The 18,307-nt window shown below is 40.6% G+C and overlaps 1 protein-coding gene and 1 long non-coding RNA gene across 9 annotated transcripts in view; both read right to left on the reverse strand.

The window, feature by feature from the left end:
- Positions 1-57: 57 nt before the first annotated feature.
- Positions 58-2,719, reverse strand: LOC139670113 (uncharacterized). Of its 2 annotated transcripts, none has more exons than XR_011697395.1 (2): positions 2,328-2,719; positions 58-1,523 (listed from the first exon to the last, which is right to left on the reverse strand). It is a non-coding gene; the product is annotated as an uncharacterized lncRNA (long non-coding RNA). The 2 variants fall into 2 exon arrangements; XR_011697394.1 differs by having other exon boundaries at positions 58-1,776.
- An 11,757-nt stretch (positions 2,720-14,476) lies between these two features.
- PLEKHA5 (pleckstrin homology domain containing A5) overlaps positions 14,477-18,307 on the reverse strand; it is a 168,290-nt gene continuing 164,459 nt past the window's right edge. For 5 of the 7 annotated variants that reach the window (XM_071551357.1, XM_071551363.1, XM_071551360.1 and 2 more), the window contains one exon: positions 14,477-17,366. In XM_071551357.1, coding sequence (XP_071407458.1) covers positions 17,348-17,366 — 19 coding nt within the window. In that variant the 3' untranslated portion in view covers positions 14,477-17,347. The remainder of the gene's footprint in view (positions 17,367-18,307) is intronic. The other 2 variants (XM_071551361.1, XM_071551364.1) reach the window with 1 other exon arrangement.

The following is an 18,307-nucleotide window of genomic DNA, read 5'->3' on the forward strand; positions in this document are numbered from 1 at the left end:
TGAAGGATCACTCAACAGAATGCCTGTCAGTCCTGTGCAAGACTTCAGGACAGAGTCTGAAAATAAAAGTAATTTTAATAATAATAATGTAAAATGGCATAAAGTTTACAAAGGGTAGATCATGCCAGGCTAATGTGACAGCATTAGTCACATTGGTCTTGTGTACATAGACATCCAGAAAGCATTTGATAAAGTGTCATGTGGAAGTGATTCGGAAAAGTTTATGGGATGGAGATTTGCAGCAGAACAGGAAGACGGGTAGAATCTGAACACAGAGATAAAATCAGGTAATTTGACAAATTATTGGAGGGATGGAGAGAGTACTTGAAAGCATAAAATGCTTTTCCTTGTGAATTTTAAATGTCATACTTCTGTCAGTCTTTACCCACCTCTTATAGAGCTTGCCACATTTAAAACCAAAACATGAAGCCGTAGTAGTTTAGTTTAAAAACAGACTACAAAACACAGAACCACAACTCAGTCCAGAAAAACACTGTGCCTTCTGCACATTAGGAAGAACACGACCAATTCAAGTTACAGCAGGCATAGCTGGCATGTCCACAGAGATCCTAGATTCCAGAAGTTAACCGTGTAGGATAAAAATCTGGAGAAGGTGCTCCTAAAACCTGCATTTGCATATCTGGAGATGGCTCCCAGCCCATCAACAGGCACTGCTGTGTTCAGCAAGAACAACCCGTGGTGTAGCAGCATCCAAGCAGATATCACAGCACCGAAAGAGCGACACAGGGTTAGAGCACAGGGACACGGTTGGGTTGATTTTCTAAAACGAACCAATAATATCTTTAACCTGCAGAGGAGCATAAACAAACTTTGGAAAACAACGACAGCAGAAAAAATGATGACAGTTTCTCAGATTTCTAGAAGCCACCCTCAGCTAGAAAGTGGAAATTGTAAGAATGCTTTTTAAAAAACAGAGGAGGAAAACAAAAAGACAAGAACAGCTGTAATGCTGTTTCATCTGTGTAAGATATGGAAAACAGGTCTACTGACTCCACCAAAATACTCATCAATTCCTGAGCTTCTACATCCTGTCCTGCCTTTCCTTCCGGGAACAGCGCGCTGTGCTTTGCTCCTCTCCCAGGAAAGGTGCGGAGCTCCCGGGGGTGTTGCTGTCTCTGCTCCAACACTAAGCGTCACGTTTCAAAAGCAAACGACACCCTTCGATTCACTGAGAAAACGGCACTATCTGAAATAATTCCTGTGTCTCTTCCACCCAACTGATGCCCTTGTGGAGTTCTCTGCTGAATCAGAATCAGAGAGGTATCAAGTCACGAGCAACCAAAAATGAGATTAAAGGGGGGAGAGTTATGACAAATACTCAATATACCCTAAAGTAACTTGTCCAGATTCACTCCGATGTGTGCTCACAAGCCGATCATTGTCCTTTTTTCCTTCCCCCGAGTCTCTCTCGGTTCCTTAAGGCAGTGAGTGCCCGCAAAGCCTCCCTGTGTTCGCGCACCGGGAACCGCGCAGGGCGCTCGGACCTCCCACTTGCCACTCTCCTAAGCAGGGCGGTAGAGACGCAGCTTATTAGGTAATTTGTGTATTCAGAGAGCGTCAGGGAAGGAAAGCTCAGGACATTTCCAGTGCCTAATGGCAATCGGCATTTAAGCAGGAGATCGGTACCAAAGGGGTCACTGCTGCAGGCAGCCATCGAAGAAATACTCTGTGGTAATGTCTTGGTGCCCTGCTCTCAGGTTTTCAAAACCACAAAATTCTGTGTCCAGCTTGATCCTTGAGTGGTGTAATGAAGTCCTATCAAGTGCAAGCAGCAGCGATTACGGTTAGTAGCTTTCTTTGTACAAACCTACCCAGCTTACCAAAGCAAAAACCTCATTTTTCTCCAAGACTTTTTGACTTCTCAAACCTCTTGAAAGAGGAGACCTGTCAGAGAACAGGCGAGTCTAGAACTTGCAAAACCATCTAAATCATTTGCACTTGAATAAAAACTCAAAGCACGAGACCTACTGTTAGGAAACGCTTTGGGGAAAAAAAAACCAAAACTAGACATCCACCTTGTGGGTGGATGTTACTCTGTTTGTTGTTCACACAAAGAATATCTGATATGCTCAGTCTAGCTTGGTGTGATCATCTTACAGCAGGAATGATGCTTTAAAGCTCAGGTGTTTGTGTTGAGGAGTCAACAAAAGTACAAATTTAAAAACAAATATAAATCAATAGATAAACCAGGAGAAGCCTGTTCACAGGCAAAGATTCCAAGCAGAACCATTACCCACTAGTGCAAGAACAACCAACCTACAGACACAGCAGAGCAGGGAGTAGAAATTGAGATTTTATTCTCTTACCTGAGGAACACCAGGGTGCAGGGTATTCACACTGACAGCAGAATCAGTAACAAACTGCAAAAAAGTAGTTTCTTCTTTTCTTGAGTCACAACAGTTCTGCAGGGTGTTCCTCAAGGACAGTTATGGAAGATCATCTAATTTTATATGTGTAAGGCAGTTTTCTTGAGGTTTTTTGCCCCAGCTTTGATCAGCATAATACTATGATGTATAGCATGCAAGCCAAACACTTCAAAACAGCAGGAAAGGCCTATAAAGAGAGAAGGAAAAATATATAGGCCTAAGGTACAGGAAAGGTGACATCCTGCCTTGCACTTGCTAAGATACCAGAGGAGATTCTGTAAAACTAAGCCTATGGTCACTGAGCTTCCTTCTCCAGCCCCTGCCTCCGCATGCATGTCTTAATCACTGCAGGAAATACCTGCTGCCTGAACCTCATGACTCACCTTGCTCACACTATTCTGCCTGTTCAGCAGCCTCTGGAAACTGCACCCTTCCCTTCTTTCTGCCCCACCCTTCCCCATCCAGATTCAAGGTCTGGAGGAAGAAGTGCAATCTCTAATTGCTTCAAGTTAGCACCCAGTGCTGGGTTCTCACCCTTCCCTTCAGACCAGACTGAAACTGCCTCATGCTGCAATTCTGACCCCACCCTCTCCTGGAGCACCCAGTTAATTCTCCCTTTAAACTCAACTTCCACGCTCTTTTCATTTCAGAGCTGCCTTTAATCTTTCCCCATAATATTTGCTTGGGTACCATGACTGTAAGAAACTTCAAGCCATGCTTAGGTTGGGTCAACCAAAAGAAGGGAATGCATGTTGGGTTGGGTCCCTCTTCTCTCCCCATGGGGTGATGAGCCCTTGCTGGGGCTGTACATTGGCTTTGCAAAGCACTTTGCAGCCAAGTGAATTCTCAATACTGCTCAGGACCTTCTTCCCCCTCTTCTCTGCCCGTGCTTTGTTACAGCTCTCATGGTGACACGCTGCGTCTTCTGCTGTGCCAGCACAGCTGTCTCTGAAATTCATGCCATGAGCCAGGCTAAGGAACTGCTTTTGGTGGTAATGAGGAGGAAAAAAAAATGGCATTCTGTTGCTGTTAAGTCAGGAAACTTCAGAAAACTCCAGACAGCTCAGTTAAATGTAACTGTGCCCACTGTTGGTGTTAGGCAAAAAAGGAGCAGAAAAATTAAAAAATTATTAAGGTGACACAAAGGATCAGGACTTAGTTCAGGAAAGGAAAACCCCATTCTACCATTCTGGAGCTCGTCCAAAAGCACATCCTATCCTAATATTTCTTGTTTGCATTTATATTATGGTAACAACATGCAGCCCAGTGGAGATGAGGGCAGCTCTGCATAAAGCCATCCATAAACACAAAGAGGAAGCCCATGTTCCATAGATGCTCTGATGTAACTGGAAGGCATCAGATACCTTACAAGTGGGTAAGACCTCTTCTCTAAAATGCACCTTAATTGATGGTCAATTTGCTGTCAAATTATATTGAAGGAAAACATGAAAAGCAAAACAAGCACGAAGATTCCTTGTAAGTGAAAGATACAAAGTGAGCTCAAGGTGTTAGGAGGCCTCATGATATGGCTCACTGATGTGCTCCACAGCTTGTTGCAAAAACTGATATATAAGCACGGAATTTCAAGTAGGGACTATTTAGCTGTGATAAACTAGTAGTTATCATGGATACCACTGAGAACAAACTCAGAATTTGCTTCAGAAGCAAAAGGTACTCTCAGTACTTCTGCGCTTGTATACTGGAATATTAATCCTGTCACCCTATGTCTCTCAATTTTTTTTATTCCAGGAACTTACATAAATGCATGATAAAAATGTGTTGTGCTTTTCTTTGAAAGTATTCAGAAAGATTTCCAAATGCCACATTGCAAAACTTAAATAATTGATGCAATACATCATATGAACAGGTAATACAAACACAGCATCTTTCCACTGTCATCATCATTGCCAATATTTTATATTATTACTAAAACCCTAGAAATTATCAGAAACATTCTCTTTTCCTTCTGAAGTCCTATACCTCCTTGTGTATATTTTTTATTTGGCACAGTTTCCTCTTTTCCAGTAAAAGAGCCAAAATTCTCAAATCTCAGAAAAATCAACATTCTTAAATGGTGTAATTTAGATTAGATTTTACCAGAGATAATTAAGATATTTGCTTCCAGATTATGGAGTCTTTACATGCTGTTAATTTGGGGAATTTGTGTTTCCAACATTCTTATACAAAACAGCTGGATTGCAGCTTTAAATGAAGGTGTGTGCCTGCGCACATGCACAGAGTTGCCTCCAGTATGTCCAGATATTTTCTGCAGGTCAGTTTCTATAGAGCCTTATGATAAAAGCAGGGAGGGATCATTCCAGTGGAGGTAGGGATTCTGCACAAGCACACTAGGCAATAAATGCCATTTTTTTCCCTAAAAATATAGATGTGAAGTTGGGAGCAGAGGCTTTCTTTGCACACATGGAGATTCTTTTCAAAACGATAAATGTAATCAAGATCTTGCATGTAGACAAACCGGTGTGTAACCATTACAACCAAACAGAAACGCATAATTAATTGCATGCTAATTAAATACAAATCACAGCTTGGAAGGAGTACTAGTTTACAACAGCTTTTCCATGATCTAGGATTACTTTAAAACTACCCTTCTTCAATCTGTGGTCATAACTAGAATATGTTTTCCATAGAAATATTTTAGATTTTCTAAATTAGTGTCTCATAAAACTAAAATGACATTTCCCTTGCAGAAATCTAGCTATAAAGTTTGTGCTTTTTTTTTTTTTTTGCCTGCTTGCTTTCCCCTCCTGCTCCCCCCCCGAAAGAACACTTGTCTTTCCAAGATCAAGCTCTTGTGAACACATGTCCTTCCAACCACGGTTCTCAGCTCTGCAGAACATGCTGTGGTGGGCCCAGCAAGGGGCCCTGAAAATAATTAAGGGAGTGGAGCATGTCAGATGAGGAGAGGCTGAGAGAACTGGGACTGTTAAGGTCAGAGAAGTGAAGGCTCAGGGATATCTTATCAAGGTATCTGAGAGAGGAAGTGAAGAAGATGGAGCCAGACTCAGTGGCATCTGGTGAAGGGTAAGAGTCAACGGACACAAAGTGAGATAGAGAAAATTCTATTGAAAAAATAAAATCCCCTCCTTTTTCACTTTCAAGCTGTGTAATCGTTGCTCAGAGAGGTTGTGGCATTACCATTCCTTAAGATATTCAAAATACACCTGGACATGGTTCTGAACAGCCTGTTCTAGCTGATGCTGCTTTGAGCAGGGGAGTTGGACTTGATGATCTCCAGGGGTGCCTTCCAACCTTGACTATTCTGTGGTTCTGTAAAGTTGAGATATTATTTCCACATTACACAAAGTCACAGGCATTGCCAAATCTGCAAAACCAGTAAGTATTTTTCTGGGTTCCCATATTTAACCATATACCCTGGCTTTGCCCCAGCTTCACATGGAGATCAAAACCAGGTTCACACCACTCATGTCTTCCACCATGATTAATAAAGATGAGGAGGGAGCTCTGGTTGGGAGCCATAGCAGCTCAGCTGTGCTGCATGACTAGGACCAAGCACCAAGTCACTGCAGGCAGGTTTAGATGCAGCCTGAAAGATTAATGATTGCATTCAGAATTCCCACGTTAGCGCGTACAACAAATTTAGGGTCCTGCTACACCCCATGGGATTAGAAATGACAAGCGAGATTATGTATTTTCCAGGATTGCCAGATCTTGGCATGCTAGAGACTTAAGGGAGAAAGGTTATCCTTAGGAGAGGCATTTATCACACAGTCTGTCCAGCCTTGGGCAAGATACTGTCATGGAAAGGGTGTCAAAGTCCAGATTTCCCGAAACTTTAACAGCTGGACAATTCATCTTCTGCCCCCACTGCTCTGCTTAAGTTACAAGAAAAATTCAGGTCATGGAAAGTTTATCAAACAGCCAGAGATATACAGAATTGGTTTGTTTAAATAGAAGTTATTATGTGGTAGGCTTGAGCACAAGCAAACATGTGAATTTCAGAGAAGTTCAGATTTGCATCCAAAAACTTGAATTGCCATTATTAGGGTATTCACTGAACAGCAGAAGTCACACTCAAAGTAATCAAAACTAATTTAACAATTACAAAAGCAGCAGGATAACCTCATTGTCATTTGCCACTAATGACAAATGTTTATTACAGATAGTGTATTTGTCTCCTGAGCTACTAAAACAGTTTGCCATTCATAACTCTTCAAACCTTTCCCTTAGGAGGAAGGATCCATCATGTTCATGGAAAATAAGCCAAGCCTATAGAAGTACAGAGCCCCTCCCTATTCTCAATCAATCAAATCTGAGAGAGAGAGAGAGGGAGACTGATGAGAACAACCTACTTTTCTCTGCGCGGCATTCACTGAATGTGAAAGGGTGTTTCAGCAGGACCGAGAAAGTAGCTGTTGTCATGACAGCACTGGGAAGCCCGGGGACTGAAAAGATCTTCATCAGCTCACTGCAGTCATTCTGTGCCAAAGGAACTGTGCTGCCTGTCTGCATACTGACAACAGAGCCAGGGGAATGCCTGCTTGTCAAATCTCTGCTGTTTTACTCTGCAAACTTCCCTACTCTCGTCCTCTGAAGCTGGAATAGTTGCAATATGGCAAAAATGGCTCTGTCCTACCCCTCTTCCCCCTTCAATACTCCACACTTTTGGTTTATGTTGCTGGTTTAACAAGGGCAGCACCCTGGCTTCTTGTACTCCCTTTTGTCACAAAAAACGTCAGGAACAAGGCAGCAGTAACCTGTGGAAAATCTAATCAAATCCCAGCACATTCTGCAGTCCAACTCCTTTGATGTAACAACTGCCATTCTGTTACCTCGGTGTTATGAGCCAGCGTGTCTGTGTGCTGTGATGTTTGCATGACAGCTTTGGGGCAAGGGGATGAGAGGATTTCCATGGTAGTATCAGCTCCTTGGGGTCATACTCTTGGCAAGGGTGGGATCTTACCTGCACCACTCTGACCATTTCAACCCAAGTAAACACATCATCTTTCACACTGCAGTCAGGCAACCTGCTATCCATGACAACTGCCCCATGGCAATCACCACAAGCACCAGTTCTGGGAGACCTACCAGACTACTCCATTCGCACTGAAGCTTTATTTTATAGAAATGACTGAAACAGTTGCTGCATAGGTGAGATCCTCATAATCTAAACAAGGAAAGGGAAAGCAAGGTCTTTTTGGCTATGCATATGTTGATGGATTTCCAATGCTGTTTATTTGCAGCAGTGGGAAATGTGGACATTTGCAAACTTGCATTTTGCTCCTGCTGATTAGCACTAATGAAATGAAACCTGAGATTGAGTGCTTTACACCCAAGCTTGCAATAGCCACCTTTCTTGCAAATTAAATTGTTAGAGATGTATGCTCTCAGGTGAATTCTACAAGCCTTCTCTGAAAGTTTGGCCTCTCTGGTATGAGTTGCAAAATTCACGTAGACCTCAGTGGGGCCTGACTGTCAAACTCAGCCTGAGAGCTGCAGATCTAAGGAGTTTTGAGGAACTCATAGCAAATCCTGAGATTGCTGGCTTATGTTGGACGGCTGCTGGGAGGTGGGGACTCGGCACACACCACACAGGAAAGTCTTAGGTTGTACTGTGACCCCTCCATAATTCAGAATTTAAATAGTTCAGAGGTTCACTCTCTCAGGAAGCCTGGATATACATTGCAGAATTGGGAGATGTAAGTCCTAGATTAGCTCAATGCCCTGATGATGTGCTCTACAGACATGCTGCATGTCTTCTAACAGAAAAAGCAGTGATTCTCCTTGCATGAATTCTAGTCCCAACTCAGTTGCTCCCAGATTCTCCAAAGAACCAACTGGATAGGAGTAGGCAAAGCATTTTATCATGTTGTTATGCAGCAATTTATCCATGGTTAGGACACACAGAGTCTCTTTGCCAGGATTGCTGAGGTAGAGTTAGGTGTCTGTCTTCAAAGCCTTCCAGTGAAAGCTGCTGTTACACATACACATACACATGGAGTGTTCTCAACAGACATGGGCCTAGCTTTTAATGACATAATGCTTTTGAGTCTGTTCAGTCTTTTAAAACTGTTCTTTTTTCAGTCAAGATGAACATAATTTTTGCCTAGTGACACATGTAAACTGTATTCAAGAAACAAATATTATCCACTACTTTTTCTAGGCAGTTCAGTGCCCCAAAACCACCTACTATAGTATTAAATTACAGTAGGAAAATGGGGCACTATATATTCTTAGCAGCAATTTGACTTTATATTGCATTTAACTGGATAATTTATCAGAACCATCATCTTTACAGCTGAGTTTCTGTCTGGGTTTGGCAATGCTAAGTATTTGTTTCATCTTGGTGAAAAGTGGATTCAGTGATTTAAAGCCTGCAAAATACAGGAAACATTTTAGAACAATGTCAAAATGACCTAATTTTAAATGTGGCAAATCTTACAATTAATGCCTGCCTACACGTCTTCACAGGAAACTGGGCACTTAAGTTGAGAAAACTATTTGATTTAGGTTGTGCTAATGCATAAGAGGTACAACAAAGAGGTATGTATTAAAGAAGTGTAACTCAGGCACTGAAAAGCATTAAGATATCAGCTCTGTAGAGAGTGATGACCCACTTCTGCCTTGTTTCTTCCAAGGAAAATCCTTTGGCACCACTTCAGGCCATGGTTTCTGTTCTCCCTGCTATCTCGAGGACCTGATCTTACACAAAGGTGTGTCAGCCACGTTCACGTCCCAGTTTCTCAAGCACAAGTTTCATGTAGAGAGATAGCAAAGCAGCCAATATGAAATGGGACTTTACAGGAAAAAAACCCCAAACATTCTTCTCACCATTCTTGATAAAATGTAAATTAAGTGCTGGACCAATGTCCATGAACCACTTGGCTTTCAGATTTTTTGTAACAGTACACACTTTAGAACTCTTTTTCATATTATTATGGTCAGATTTTGGGCGTTTCTTTTACTGCCCTAGGATCTCAGTCCATCACCTGCACTGTGCTGTGCTAACTTCTTTTGTCATATTGCATGTATTTTCATTTCCACTACGTGCAACCTATTGTCATCAGCTCATGGTCTGTAGTAAAACCTCAACAACCCAGTTTATATCATCCCTACAAGGCATGACAAAATAAATGCTGCTTTAAAAGCCATATTAATATTAAAACAAGGAAGCATTTGAAAGTTACTCCCCTCCTCCCATAGCTAATTAGACTATTAATAAGCAACATGCAGAATTTCAGCTGAGATGTAGCAACCACAAGAGACCAGATTCTTGCACAAATTCTCCCCTGTATCATAATGTTTGCAGGATGAGCACGTTTAACTTTAAATCATACAACCTGTCCAGCTGAGGCCAAAAGGGCTGTTCCCAGCTGGGCTCAGGTTTGCTACATGAACACAAATTCTGTTGCCCTGTTTTTGTGCAACTGCAGTTTAGGCCAACAATACATTTTCTCTGTTTTGCACTACTTTGTCCTCTAGTTCCAATGTAATATGATTATGTCCTTTCTATTTTTAAATCCTGCTAAGCATGATTAAGTAGCAATACCATGACACTTAAAAGTTACTTTGTGGTTGGTGAAGCAACCCCGTTTTATGGGCAAAGGAAGGCTCTGAGATGAGTTTATAACCTTGCAAAAAACCCTGTTTATGCAAAGTCACATCAAGAACTTCTTTCATTTAGGTTAAAGGATGAAGTCCTTAACATTTGAAAATATACAATAAACACACAACACTGCATCACTGAACATGAAGGTTAATAAAAATACAGCCTTGACATTAACATTAAAAAGGCTCTAAATTTTTTTCTTCACAGGTAATTAGTTCACACAATGAAATAATCTCCTTTCTTATCCTGGAAACACATGCATAAAACAGCTCAGATAACATCATTTACATACAGGCTGCTGCATCCGCATGTTAATGTCTGGCAGTGAAAAGTTCAGACAAGTTCGTAATCCCCGATTTTCTGCGCGTGCTCAGCACCCAGATTCCCAGAAAGTCAGAAGGGACACTAAATATTGCTGACATGACAGCTCAGCTCCAGTGCTGCCACATCTGCACAGCTTGCAAGTTACGCAGTTCCTTAGACCGTAGGACCTCTGGCAGTTCTGGGCATTTTTTAAACCCCCGTATTGGTATTTGTCTCTTTTCTCAGCGCCGCAGGATCCTCCCGAGCCCATTGTGCCGCCGCCACTGCTTTGTCCCCGTTACTACATCGGGAGGCACTGGAACCCATCTGCATTCCCATTTAAAGCACTATCATGTCACCCATCAGCAATCGTTCACTTTCATCCCTTAAAAACTCCCACACAATGGCAGCCACGCCGCGAGGACAAAGGCGCAGGCAGAGAGGGGCGAGCAGGAAAGCTGCAGTGGGTAGGCGGCAGCTGCGCGCGGAGAACTCTCTGCTCTCTCGGGTCCTGCTGGGTGAGCACTTGAACTTGAACGGGTAACATCTCCTGCCCTCCATCTCCTGCTTCCCCTGCTAACAACACAACTTATCTTCCCAGTGCAGATACCGGGGGGAAGCTGAGCTTGGCTGCTTCTGCACCAAGGCCAACAGGTAACAATAAGGCTGTTTTACAGCACAAGCCAGCGAGTCCGTGCCTGCCGACAGCTGCAGCAGGGAGGGAGGGCTGTGGGGCAAATCCAGCGTGCTGGGCATCCTTAAAATCAACAGTTCCTCACCAGTTGTTGGAGGAGGCCATCCAATCAACTGAACAGCAATCCGGTTTGCTGCGTTCAAAGATGCAGCTACAGCATCCGAAGGTTTGGAAATTAACAGGCGAGTCTGGAGTGCTTAACTTGGATTCACTCCTGTATACAGTCATCCTCCTAATAGTTTGGAGCCATCAGCTGTAAAGAGATCTTCGACTTCACAGGCTGCCTATGATTAATTGCCTGAAAATGTTGTAAAAGTTAGGGATTCTGTTCAAAGGTGACATAACTGAAGTGCTGTAGCCTGGAACCAGCCAGCCAGGGAAAGATGTATGGTAATTCGTGCAGAGCACTTCTGTGAAATAGGCACAGCTCAAAGCAAGGCTTTAGAGTCCTACCTTTTACAAACATGACCCAGCTGTGCTCCTTGGGGTTCACAAGATTTTAATGAGGCAAAAATGATCAAAATGTCATGACCTCTGTTCTTCCTTGTCCTAAATTCTGGATGTTGGAAATGAAGCAGAGCTGAGATAGGTTATATTTAGCCGATCACACAGAATGGAAGAGCTTTAGGAGCATGAAATAAAAGTTTTAAAATCAAACACTGTGAGTTCAGAGTTGTTAGCCCTGCACTATTCCAAAGAATCAGCTTACATAAACAAGTGTGTCTTTCCTTGTGTTGCAAGCCATGAGTATTAACCAATTCCTCTCACTAAGAGCATCTTGTAAACGGCTGAGAGGCTGCTCTTTAATTTGTAGCTGCTACCTTGTAAAGAGTGACCAGGATCTCACACATTATCCAGACACTTTGTCCTTATTCAAAACATTTATTACTTTTAGGCACAAAATACTAGAAACAGTAGCTACAAAATATTGTGGTATGTTGGCACAGGCTAAAACAACAGCCAGAAATGTTATTCAAAGGCAATTTATGTTTCCAGGCAATTGCCCTGCTCACAAAATGACACTTTCATCTCATCCTCACTCCTACACAAGCTGGCTTCATGCAGTACCAGCCCTTGCATGTGCAAACTCTCTGAGCCAGTCTCCAGGCAGCCAGAAACCAAACACAAAATAGCAGCAGTCACAAACATCAGATAATATTCATCAGAAACTTTGGTTGTCTTTTCCCCCTACTGTTTAGATATGACCATTTCAGTGTATAAAAAGACTTAAACCCAACAGCCACTACCAGCTGCTTCCTAGACTGGGGAATGAGTATGAAAATACTAAAAAAAAAATTATTCATCTTTAAAGCTAAAACATCTGAAGCAGCTTCCATGTTCTGGCTAACTTGGGAATTTACCAAGAAAGTTGCACAATACAGAGCAGCTGACTACATGTGTAAGAAGTGTAAAGACACACCAAGAATTCATATTGCAAAGAGGTGTTTTATGAATTGAGTTGCTGAATTTTGCTGCTTTCCCCCCCCTCAACTGCTTTGAAATCTACACTTGTCAATTAATGACAATTTTCTCAAATAAATTCTTATATATTTGTTTGTAACTACTAATTATTTCTAGCAACGTAACTAGTACTTGGAAAATATATTTTTTTCTAAATAGAATCTATTGCTAAAAATAAGAGAGATTCACATGCAAGTTACTTGGAAATGTCGTGTGTCTCACATGATATGCTTTAGCTTGAAATTTCAAAATGATAAGCTTATGCAGTTTTTAGCAATTCCAAGCAAGAAACTGTGGCCTGGATTCGGCTGCTTATGTAGGGACAGACAGCTGGGGTATGGATGAGGTATTTTTTCTCCACAATAAGGAATGCAGAATAATTTACACATTGGGCTAGAATGGGCTTTAAGTTGCAGAAGAGAGTCCTGGATAGTACCAGTCACTTCACACTGTGAGTCAGGAAAATTACCAGATGAGGATGAGGAATTTTTCTGAAAGTTTTCATTGACCAAATCTGAAGGTCACAAGTAAATCTTGTTTGTTCTACATATAAAGTTAAACCTGCATGATTTGCTTTATTTTTTTTTCAACCAGCACTCATTTCACCTTCAAAAGAAAAGAGGGTGTTTCCATTTTTAGTCTGAAATTCTTTGAAGTATTCCTGTTCCATAGAACAGGGATCTGGACAGAATTTGATACAAAAAAAAAAAGAAGTTAACGATATTACATCTGGTTTTGTCCAGATATACTCTACTGCAGTCCACTGGAAACAGCACCATTTGCTTGCAGCTTTTCTTTTATCCCAAACAGAATATAATCCAGCCTAAGTAAGTGTTCTAAACACATCCGTAGCCAGACTGCCACATGAGCCAATTAGCAACCACAGTGCTGATGTCGCTTACCCATAGCTACAATTAAAGGGTTTCTTCCAGTTTCACCACAGCAGCTAGACAATATTTAGACAGACCTTAAAAACATTTTCTTTGGCATACCACAGAATGAAGGAACATCACAAAAAAAACCCCTAAAAACTTCATTCCACAAGTAACATTTGAAAGCTGACACATCTGGAACAGCTGGGTAACAAGCTGTGCGTGTCAAGTTCAGAAAGCAGCTGCTTTTAGCCTTCATTTTGGGCCAGGCATGTTTTCAGCCACCAGTATATTCCATTTTACTTTGTGGCAGCTTCTTCAGTGTTCCCATATGGACAAACTAAACGGCTCCTAGGATATAACAGCAAGCATATATAATGTTCTTTAGGAGAAATGAAGGCCAGATGTTGCTTTGTTATCTCCATGTGCATCCTTAAGAAAGTTAAATTGTTTCAGATATATTATTAATGCCAGGTATAGGCAATTTGTTTATAAGCTATTTAAATGTCAACTTTATAAAGGATGGAAAATAACAGTTTAACTGAGAAATCAGACTGAAATGAGTAATTTCGGAATATCAGCATAGCAAAATCCAAGATCACAGGGATCAAATAGTATTGTGCAGAAAAGACATAATGATCCACTTCTCAGATCTGAATGAGAACTACTTATGGTTTATTAGAAAAGGTAAAAACAAAACCTTCCACCTTATTGCTACAACATAATGAAAAGTTTCAGTTTAAGACTTAACCCAGCAGCACCATTGATTAAAGATCTTTTATTCTGCTGCTTTACCTGACCAGAATAAAACTTAAGCCACCAGTCCAAGTTCTAGAGAATTTAACAGGTCTATCACTAACAGTGTAATTCATTAACATTTTTCATGTGTGTACTCCAGGTACATCCAGTGGATCCAATAGGTTGGATAATCATTCTGTCATAGTCTGTAGAATTAATGTGATTTAGACAGAAATGTTCAATATTTCCCCTCAATTTCCTGAAAACATAACCTTGATTGATTCATTTTATGACAGATTATTTATAAGGAAATATGAAGACCACCACTTTCCCCCCTCAGTAATAAGATAGGCAAGGTTTGGGTTTCAGCTGCCCAGTGAGGTCTTTGAACCAACCCACAACATACAAAAACTGCCAAGACACCAACTATAACTTTTTGAGTAATGTCACTTTATTTAGGGACTTAAAGGAATCACATTCTCTAGTAGCCTTGGAACAATGCAAATGGTGAACAAAAGACAAAAATAGATGTAATTGGTTCTGAAAAGCATGAACATCTGTAGAGAATGTGTTGCATTATTCCTAAGGACTCTTGCTTTCGAAAAAAAGCACGTTCCATATATACAAGTGTCAGTGCAATAGCCAATAAAGCAATCAGTCAGAAATATAAAAATATCCTAGATACAAACTTAAAATAGATGTCTGAAGGCTGACCATATCAGTATTCTGATATTTCTATATCTCAGGCGAATGATCACTGGGATGAGTTATTCTGATGAGGTAAGAAACAGTAGATGCTCTGTGATAACACAAAGCTGTATTTTTTTGTTTGTTTTCCATGAGACAAAAAATAAAGCACCCAATGAAACTCCAAGTCTTTGCTGAAAGTTCCCACAGGAAGTGAAATTACAGTCTATGAGCATTACTACATTCCTGCATCATTCATCTTTGCTGTCTTTGCCAACGATTATACCAGCAAAACTTGCTAATTCTCCCACCCTTTCCCAGCTTCAGTATAAACTGCACGTTTTTGCAGATATACCAAACCTTTAATGCTTTAAACACAGCTAACATCTATAAATGTCCAAGAATCACTTAGTCATTCTTTCCTTTATTGGTTGCAATTCTTCTCTTGGCAACAAGGACAGAAAGACTGCAAAACTTGACAGCAAACAGCTCTCTCTAGCAGGGTTAGGGAGAGAACAGGGTGTGTCCTACTTGCTTTGCCTCAGGTGTTCCAGTGATGCCACTGAACTTAACCTCAGCTGGTTGAGCAATAAAAATCACATTCCTCTTCTTCACTCTGTGTTTTGGAAGGAAGGGTGCACTAATTTTGGACAACTGTTCCAAAAAAAGATGGCTATTTGGTCAAACTTTCAGCTGGATACTGTCTGCCTGCATCATGATTCATCTTCTTTCCTTCAGCCATCTCTTTTTTCACTGTGACTCTCCAAGCTCTGCTGCTCAATTCTGATTCCTATTTTTTCACTTTTCAAAGAAAATGACAGAACAACAAATAGCCAGACAGACTCTGTGCCTTTGTAGCAAAGAGCCCCAGGAACACAAACTTCTATTTGAGGAGGGGGGGCAATGATAGAGTTATTACAAACTGTGTATCAATCTCAAACACTCCTCTGTGGAAGAGCACAATGAGTTACATAGTGTCTAGAACAGCAATATTAACTTGATCAGGATATGATTTGTACGATAAAAAAAGCACAACAGAAGCTGGCAGTCGTCTTCTCGTGAAACTTGCCTTACCACTTATGGCACACACATGCACTGAAGCACAGAGCAGTTGCCTGAACCTGTAAAAGATTTCTTTGCTTTAATTCCTAGATTAAAAAGCTTTCCTTTAAAGCTTTTCATTTTTCATCATTCTTTTCTAAACCTCTTTTGTCTCTGGCAAATTCAGACAGCTGTGAGAGAGGGAAAGGCGAAGCTGGTAACATCTGCAGTGTGACAACACTAGGCAAATTATTTCAGTTTCTGGAAGACACCTTGCAGATGCCAAAGCCTCAAGGAATCATCACACTTCTCTCCTTAACCCCACTGAACTTGGCAATCAGCATTTGCAAATATTGAATTACTACTCACCACACCCCACTAAGACAGGCTATTACCTCTCACGTAAACAGGCAGGGAATGGAGGCATAGAATGACTAAGTGATTGTTCCAATATCACAATACAAGTCTGGGAGAGTCAGGAGCTGAACCTGTATTTCTTGTGTCTCAGTCTCAGGTTGTCCTTTTTGTTCTGTGTTGCAGCCTTATTCTTTCCCGTAGAGGAAGACTGGGATCTCTTAAGAGTCTGTCACTGCTACTCTGGTTGACAGGAGATGTTGCCAGTGAGATAGGAATTGTTGCATTCCCCACGTCAAAAGGTGAAACACAGTGTGACATCTGTTTGCTGGAAGAAATACTAACCATACAAGTCCTTAAGAACATCAACATTTATTTAATATGATATAAAAGAAATGGGATATGAACATTCGTATTTGAACAATAATAAGTGGCTTCGTATACTTACATCATATGTGCTCATTGTATAATATATACACAATGAACATAATTACATTTGTACACAAACTAAGTACTGGATTGAAAACCTGCTTATTGCTGTACACACCCTAACCCCATGAAGGAAAAGCCCAGTACCTCAGAATACCTACACTCCATTTTATTCAAGAAAAAGCAACCACTAACATTAATGTCTATGTTGACAGAGGTGTGGCAGTAACTGCTGACACTGCAACCTGACCAAGAAATAATTACAGCAGAAACAGGACATATTTTACTAAGCGATAATAAAAATGGCACATTTTAAATATATCTATATGTATATATATATATAAAAATTTTACAAATAAAATGTTAAACCAACAAACTGTAATATTTAAAAAGTGTAAAACAAGGTTTAGTGGTGATATGTAAAATTAACTGAGTTATGCATCTAAAAGAAGCAAAAAAGTAAACTTATATGATCCATAATTAAAAGAATATTAAATTCTGGAGAATAGCAAATAAAGTTCTGACTGTAGGCTGCACATTAAGAAGAGCCTTTGTTTTATGTGCACAGAAATCATAGCAGCAAGCTGGTATCAGGAGAACAATCTGAAGGTTGTTGAGTGTACATGTGGGCCATTTAAAGCTCTCTTGGAATAAACATTTTCCAGGAAGTGATAAAATGATGCTCTGTGGCCAAAAGCATCAGAACTATGAATTTCATAGATTTAAAATATACTGTACAATATCTTCTCATATTTTCATAGGTCAGGTCCATACATCTCAGGCATGAATTGTTTCAACAGAAGCCTTTAGTGCTGAAAGACAGACATAGATTAAGTTAGTCTATTTTAGCAACAGAATATTGTACAAAGCAACTCATGGGATTAAACATGGCAAAGAATTTCTGACCTCATCGGAGCTATGTAGGTGTAGAACATAATAAAGTATCTTAGGAATCAGTTGTTTCCAAAATCTGTTTTGCTGATGAGCAATACTGATGTCAAGGTATTTCAACACCAAGAAGCAAAATCAAGCTTTTTTTTTTCAAATTTACACAACTTCAAATGAAAGTGTATTTACTCTTAGAGTTTTATACATGGTCATCCCCAAATGTTCTTCAAATAAACCCTGTAATAACACCAAAGATCCTAATTGCTCTAATAAATGACAGGCACAGTTTGAAGAAGGATGCAGAATTATTTAGATGCTACACTGCAATGGCACCAAACTGTAAAGGCGTTCTGAAGTTCAAGTGCTCCAACCAGAGCTTGCTGACTTTTGGTAATTGATGCAAGGACTTCTATAAATACCTTTTAACAGTTCACTACTAAAAATGTTTCTGAGCTTTGAATCCAGGTGCTGTACAAAATTTTTAATGTCTCCTCATTGTGCAGAGAAAATGTAATGCTTAAAATGTAACAGTGTTAGTGATAAATATGCAGATTTGTCTCTGCAAAGCAAGAACTGTGACAAAGAAAAGTAGCCTTGTGTTAACGAGTTTCTCCTTAGTCCTACAATATCCTCTGCCACCAATTTCCTCTGCCAAATTCCCCTGGTATTGGGCCAAGAGTATTATTTTACTAATTGACTGCAAAAGCCAAATATAGGTATTACCTCTTTATTCCCTGAAATCTACTATACATTTTCCAGATGCTGCCTGAAAAATTTGGTTGCATGTGAAGGGGGCTGATCCCAGAGCTTTGAAGTTTCCTTTGCCACATAGGCCTCCTGGCATCTGAGAGACACCGAGTTCCTG

Source organism: Pithys albifrons, chromosome 3 (genome assembly GCF_047495875.1).
Source record: "Pithys albifrons albifrons isolate INPA30051 chromosome 3, PitAlb_v1, whole genome shotgun sequence".
Classification (NCBI taxonomy): domain Eukaryota; kingdom Metazoa; phylum Chordata; class Aves; order Passeriformes; family Thamnophilidae; genus Pithys; species Pithys albifrons.